Raw genomic sequence first — 7503 nt, forward strand, 5'->3', positions numbered from 1 at the left:
GAGCAAGGTAGTATTACAATCTTAAGCTATTTGCTGACTTGTTAAATTCTTTTCACTAATATTTGCAGAACAGAGTTCTATTTTTCTTTGATTTCAAAATAATAATGCCTGAATCAGACTCGAAATCTTGCTTGATGTTTCAGTAACTCAGAAATGTAGTAGAAGAATTAATCTATTTGTTGTTAAGCAGCTGAGAAATGTTTCGATGCTATATGGTTTTGTAGACTGCTAGAAATTTATAAATTACTGGTTCGTTGAGTGGCATTCTTTAGAAATTGTCTGAAGTCTACTCAAAGTAGGAGTTTGATTTAGATGTTTCTCTTTAGTTAGATCCTGGCAACCTGAAAAAAAACCGTAGTGTTTTTTTAATGGGCTTTGTTTTCAATGTATATCTGAATAGAAGGATTCAGTGTGGTTTGAATAAGTATTATTACTCCTTATGGTGTTAGTCATAATGGAGTTTTGGGAGGAAAAAGAAACTTTCAGATATTAATCGTATGTAGTTTTACCAAGCTGAAGTGTGTAACTGGGGCATGCTCTTCCTGTATAATCCCAGAAGCAGGTGTTTGAAAACACAAGATTCAAGCAGTCCAAATTCTTGATTTAACTACATTGTGAACATTTTCACAGTTTGTGGGCATTGGGGTCTTTTTTTCTGTGTAAATGGCAGAACTTGAACTTGAACTACTTTCATCTTAGTTGTCCTGCACAATCGAATGTGGGATAAATTTAATGTTTTTCTAAAATCAGTGCTAGCCTACTCTAGCTGTGCTCTGTTAAAATGTTAGAGGAAAGTATGCCACTGACTTTCAGGAAGAAAATATTGATAAAACTGCTAGGCTTTCTGTCTTATATTCAGCCCTTCAGCACTCGAGGATGAGGAAGAAGAAGATGGGCACACTGTCGTAGCCACAGCAAGAGGTGTGTTTAACAGCAATGGTGGTGTATTGAGCTCCATAGAGACTGGAGTTAGTATTATTATTCCACAAGGAGCCATTCCAGAGGGAATAGAGCAAGAAATATATTTCAAAGTCTGCAGAGACAACAGTATACTTCCACCTTTGGACAAAGAGAAAGGTAAGAGCTAGTGCTGTACACTGTACTATTATTTAACACAATTACTTTTTAATAGCAGCAAAATAGAATATGAAAATACCTTAATATGCTTCAATATATAACATATTTCTGTATGAAGATACAGAGTATACGTCTCACAAGAAGTACAAGAGAAGCAACGTTCTGCTCAATAATGCAAGTTGCAGCAAGGTGGAGGCCCTGAATTATAACTTGAGAACATTCAATTTGTAGATTTAAGTACTTGATTTAAAACTTAACTAGTGCACTAAAGGAAGGCTTTAAATTCTTTTTTTAAGAATCTTCGAAATTGTAGATTCCTTCACAAAGTGCAGAGATTGATTCTAGGCATTCTTATATAGCATCTCACAAAAGAATTACAAAGCACATGATTTAAACTAATTTGATTTAAATATTTGGTATTTGTTTCAACACTTCAAAACACTCAGTGTTTTAATTTTTTTCAATTTCTCTAAATAAAACAGCTTCAGGGTTTAATAAACATTCTTTTATAGAAATAACAGTATATTCTGGACTACCTTATTAGTAAGGGTTGAATAGTGTATCTTAGTTGAGCAGTTTTTTCATAGTAAGTCTGTCTTTCATACCACTAGTCCCAGTGTACTTGTGTTTTCTGACCTGTCAGATTCCCATTTTCTTCAAATCAAGAAGTTAAAGGGGTTAATTTCATAAATTTGCAGTTAAAGTGTTAGTCTGCAATTACTTCAGTCTTTATAAACAAAACATAGCATGTTCCTCAACTGTGAATAACCTTACGTTAATGTTTTGAGTTTTAAACTAAAAAGAGAGCTATATGTTTGTATGCTTTCTTTTGACTACTAGGCTAAGGGTATAGGCTTTTGAGGTGCTGAAGGCTTTATTCAGCCTAGTGTGCTGTAAATCCACACAAGCAGAACATCGTTGCAGCTGTAGGACAAAGAGAAAGCATGAACAAGGCTGCATACAGATTTGGGGATTTTTCTCTCCTGATGCACCTAGTTAGAAATTAGTGGCCCAAAAAAAAAAAAAAAAATCCCAACATGATTTAGTCAGACTTGTTTATCCTTTTGCATCTTGTGTGTGTGATATGCGCCACTGAGAAGTGACTTGAGCGCTCTGAAAGAGACTCTGAGAAACAATCTTGCTAAGTGCTAGTCTTTTCCGACAGGTCAAACTGTTCATGTTTTTCTGTAAAACTAAGTTGCTGAGTAGCTATGCAATGTAATTACGTAATATTTGGAACCTGTTTCAAGAAGAATCAGTAACAGGTTTTTCTTTCTCTGAATTATAGGTGAAACACTTCTTAGCCCCTTGGTAATGTGTGGGCCTCACGGACTAAAATTCCTGAAGCCAGTGGAGCTGCGCCTGCCACATTGTGCGTCTATGACCCCTGATGGTTGGTCTTTTGCTCTAAAATCCTCCGACTCCTCGTCGGGTATGCTGTCCTCCCTCTGTCCTTTTGGGGCTTTTGGGTGCTATCGTATAATTTAAGTTAATTTGGCTAAAGGTGATGCTGTGTAATATGAAGAACTCAATCATTGTATTTGTGTCAAACTCTCCCATTTCACTTTCATTACAAATGTCTTTCTTACATTTACTCATGGTGCAAATTCATAGCTAAAACCATGATAGCAGAAAAAGAGTAATATCTCTAGTCTATTAAATATTACCATATTTTTATATTGTCTTCTTTCTTGAGGACTGCTACAGCTGAATACACTTGAAATGATAGTCGCACTAAAATTGAGAGGAAATGATTATGTACCTCTGATTGGCCTTTGTAACATAACTGGTGTTTGTCTGTTGCTTAATTAACCATATAGGAGTCTGGCAAATCTTAACAATCTGCATGCTCATAAATCATGATTTAATGCTTGTTAACTGTTTCCATGTGTGCAAGTTGATGCTAACAATTGAATCATTTAAGAAAACTATAGTGTTCAGTAAAAGCATTTACAATTCATTCTGATGTAGCTGAATTTTCCACAAGACTTTTCTTGCTTGCTTCTGCTTATTTCTCCTCTACCGCCGTTTACCCGGAAGTTTCTGGTTGATAGTAATAAAACTGCAACCTAGTTGCAACTTTTTACCTGTTCGTTTTTACCTCGCTGTGGCTTTCTGAGATGAGAGGGAGAATGTATTGGCTGAAACTGTCAGTGAGGAGCCTAATTGAGAATTCTGGGCAAGTTTCAAGCAATTTCATGAAATGGCTGTGAGGTTACAGAGATTAAAAAAGGAACGTTTGCACATCTGGCGAAAAAGTCTTATGGTTTTATTCAGCTACCTTCAAAATTTATGGTAAAAGGTTCGAACCATGAATATGTACGTATGATCTAAGTAACGACTGAACGATGTACTTCTGTATGCAGCATTGAAGCCACCATGTATGCATATCTTCCGTTACTAATGTATCTATCACTGTCAACACCAAAGCACTGATGCTTTGAAAGATGAAAGCATCAATCCCCCTTGATGGGGATTCAATAACCTAGAGGTATTAATGGCAATAATTTTTCGCTGTTTTTTTATAAGCTATTATATGCATGTGTTGCATGCATCTATTTAACAATGTGTGTATCCATGGCAGTGTTACAACATGGACTCATAAATAATAGGGTTCCAAAAGGTACGACACCTATGTACAAAAATGACACAACACTTCCTTTGTAACTAATAGCACCTGTTCATGAACTTACTTGAAGCGAAGGGAGAGGACTCAAATCATCTAAACAATAACTGGAATTACTGAGACATTTTTCTCCCTTTCCAAAGCGGGATGGATGTGTGTGTGTGTGGGTGAGAGCAAGCAAGAGTGTGTATATTTAAACTCTAACACTTTCTGTACTGTAAATACAACACCACATTCTGTTAATCTGAAATGGGATGTATATCATAACATTGCTCTTTTGAGACAAACTTTAAACTTAGGCAATTCTGTCTTATGATATGTAAGTAGACCATACTGTGTCTTAAATAAATAATTGTTTTCTCTCTTTCTAAATTAGTTGGTTATGGGACTCTGATTTTTGAGGTGGCTTTATAATAACAGTTTATATGAATCTGAGTTTTTTTTCTCTCTTCAGTCGTCTGCTCTACCTCATCTTTTCTCAATGTGTCCATGTTCTGTCCTAAAAGTGACATTCATTTGCACTTACTAACATCCTTTCTGCCACATTTTAAGCCTCATATTGATATTTTACTGTTAAACTCCTTCAAAAGCTTGAATGATTCTAGTATTAAAACTGACTGGGGAAAAAAGTCGCCTTTTATGGCCACACCTACTGAAATGTATCAGTTAAAAATACTGAAGGATTATTTTTTTTCAGAGCAGTTATACCTAAGTATGGGAAAAACATCCTCAGCAGCTAGAGGTTGCACTGGCTACAGTCTAATCCTTACTATGTATTTAGGAGAAAAGGTTGGAAAAAAGTCTGCCATTGTCTCATGTGCAAGACTAGGACCTGGTTGTCCCACAGTCCTGTTTTACCTTTCTCTTAATATATTTGATCATGTGAGCTTTGAAGGGAATTCACTGCATTTATAAAATGAAAAATCCTCCAGCATTATTGAGCTGCTTGACTGAAATAAGTAGTCTTTGCTAGTTGCAGCAAACTTGTTTGCGTTCTCTAACTATACACAGGCCACTTCTGTTCTCTGTCCCTACATCAGATGTTGCCATCACTCAGTGCATTGTGTACCTCATTTTGTTTTCATGAGTTCTTGAAGAAAATTACGTGGAATTTCCATCGGTCTCATATAATACAGAGGTCTCAGGTGTTGCAGTCTTTGTGACTTGTTGCACGTTTCTCAAGGCAGATCTATTTTGGCCAAGCTATTTAATGTCATTGCACTGAAGTTCTCTTAAGCCTTCCAGATAATTTTTCACTGTCTGCTGTAGTGGATGGTGACACTTTGTATATAGTGGCAACATTTACTAGTGGTTTTAGGTGGGTAAATGAAGAATACTTTCTCCAGTTGAAAGAGACAGTTGATTGTGCAGCTGAATGTAACCTTTGTTTGGTGAGATGGCAGCTGATGACTTTCCCTTGTAACAGAATGTTACAAAGGATCTTTGACCATAAGTAGATAAGATCTGTTGTAAAGATTTTTAAGTATGCATCAGTTGACTAGAATCCGTTTCAGAATGTCAGTATTTCAGGCTTTTAAACAAGTGTCCTGGATGTAACTGCAAAAGGACTACAATCCTGCCTACAATAATTTTCATAACAGAAAATAAAATTACCAGTGTTTCATAGTGTTTAGTTACAACATAGCTTCTGATTTGACTCATCTGTGTTTGGAACTGTTCCAAGAAACCTCAAATACATCATACCCAGATTAGCTTTTAAAATGTCTTATTTTTTTCTGGCAATTTAGGAAAGAGCCAGTGAATAACTGATTCACTGTTGACACTTCTCAAATGGAAAGCACTATGTTGGTGCTGTAGAATAGAATGGTTTATATTTAACAATTCCTGAGTGCCACAGCATCTGTTTTGAATAACTGATCTATCCTACATTATATGAAAATAAAGAGTTAAGTTTTTATTAATAACATACAAACTGCAGATTTTTTTAAGATAAACAGGTGTTGAATCAGAACTTAAAAGCTCCTGTCCAAAAGCTTGGTTGTTTCAAGATGTACACTGTTTGTCAGCGGATACTAAACACCAGCATTGTGTTTTCCTCCCACAGGTGACCCCAAAACCTGGCAGAACAAGTCTCTTCCCGGGGATCCAAACTATCTTGTTGGAGCAAACTGTGTCTCAGTCCTAATTGACCACTTCTAAATATTAAGTTAGCTGACTGAGTAAATAATGTGAAACTGAGATGGACCTTACATATAAACTGAACCACTCTATCAAGTATTAACTGTTCTATAAGTGATAATGGATCTTAGTGTTTAAGCATCTTGCTTTAACTAACAGTGGTTTAGCAAGTACACTCTTTGAACCATGGTCACAATACATGCCACTAGCAGGGAGTGTACAGTGGGAACAAGGTAGGGCTTTTGCAGGTTCTTGTATGCTTTGGTTTGTTGGTTGTTCTTTTGTGGTTTTTTGTTTTGTTTATTTTTTTTTAAGGACACAAGTATTTCATTGTTTGAAATCTGAAAGTACCAATGGAATTGCATTCAGAGGAACTGAATTTGGTTCATACTCCACTGGCGAAAACACAGAATTTGGCCTGCATTTTTACTACTGTGTGTTTGTAACTCACAAGACTACATTTCGGTCTCTAGTTTTTAAATGACTTTTGGTGTACATGTCCAATGAAATGGCAATCAACTTGGGGTAGCACAGTTTAGATGTACTTCCTCTGCTAGGAGGCTAATGCAAACACGTCTACTTACTGTATATGGAAACATTGTCATGAGAACAGGGGGGAGGGAGAAAAGCATGTGGGATGACTATGGTTCAGTTGCCTCTGTGGATTTGTAAATTAACCACATTATTACAGACCTATTAACCAGCAGGGATGCCTTACCCTCATGTTTTTAATAGTCTTAGTTCTCATAGTTCTCTGTATTAAGTTTGTATGGCTTTTGTGCTTACCTAGATAATATATCATGAGAGACTGGGGAAAGAGAGGGCGGGGGGGGGAAGCAACAACAAAAAACTTGCAAGTTTGGTTTAGAGAACAAGTATTGTTTGTGTTCATCAGCCAGAAGAGAACCAGAAGAAAATGATGGTATGTTTTCTGCTATGCATTTGAAAATTTATAGATGTTATAGACCGCTTGTATATAATGCGTGCATACCACTTTTGTTCTTGGTTTGTAAATTAACTTTTATAAGCTTTACCTTTTTATATATATAAATATATATAAAAACAAACAAAGTTTCTTAAGGATATCTTTGTATTCTCATACCTTTTGAGCCTTGAACTTTGACATCTGCAGCAATAAAGCAGCATTTCTACAGTAGATGAACAAGGACATTTTTTAAAAATGCACAAAGTTGTTACCTTTTTAAGTGCTGCATTTAAAGAATATAACTCGGAATTCTCTACTTTGATTAAATTCTTGAAAAGTATCCCTACTGTAATTTGTCATAAGGATGCTGTACTATGTGCCCTGAAATGTATTTTTTTACTAATAGACAATTTATTACGGCACAATGGCACTACTACTGTTTAGATAATATACCACTGCATTCTGTTAATGAGTTATTAGCTATTCAGGTGTGGCTGATTTTTTTTTCTCTGCAGTTATTAAAATTACACGTTCTAAATATACAGAATAAAACTGTTTTAAAATAATAAAAGATTCTAGTACCTTATTGTTTCTGAAATGCATTTATGTGAACATGACAAAATAAATTCTGATTTTTTTTTTCTGTGTAAGTAGACAACTGGATTCTGCTGTACATAAATGAAGTGGAGCTTTTTTGTTGAGTCAGTTGGAGTGGTCTACAGCAGGGCTTCTGAAA

The 7503-nt window shown here is 35.7% G+C and overlaps 1 protein-coding gene across 8 annotated transcripts in view; it reads left to right on the plus strand.

The window, feature by feature from the left end:
* Nucleotides 1–6650, plus strand: part of TJP1 (tight junction protein 1) — a 199049-nt gene extending 192399 nt beyond the window's left edge. For 7 of the 8 annotated variants that reach the window (XM_086619995.1, XM_086619996.1, XM_086619997.1 and 4 more), the window contains 3 exons: nt 860–1077; nt 2366–2509; nt 5769–6650. In XM_086619995.1, coding sequence (XP_086476121.1) covers nt 860–1077; nt 2366–2509; nt 5769–5863 — 457 coding nt within the window. In that variant the 3' untranslated portion in view covers nt 5864–6650. The remainder of the gene's footprint in view (nt 1–859; nt 1078–2365; nt 2510–5768) is intronic. The other variant, XM_086620003.1, reaches the window with a different exon arrangement.
* The last annotated feature ends 853 nt before the right edge of the window (nt 6651–7503 follow it).

This window comes from Tauraco erythrolophus, chromosome 14 (genome assembly GCF_009769465.1).
Source record: "Tauraco erythrolophus isolate bTauEry1 chromosome 14, bTauEry1.pri, whole genome shotgun sequence".
Classification (NCBI taxonomy): Eukaryota; Metazoa; Chordata; class Aves; order Musophagiformes; family Musophagidae; genus Tauraco; species Tauraco erythrolophus.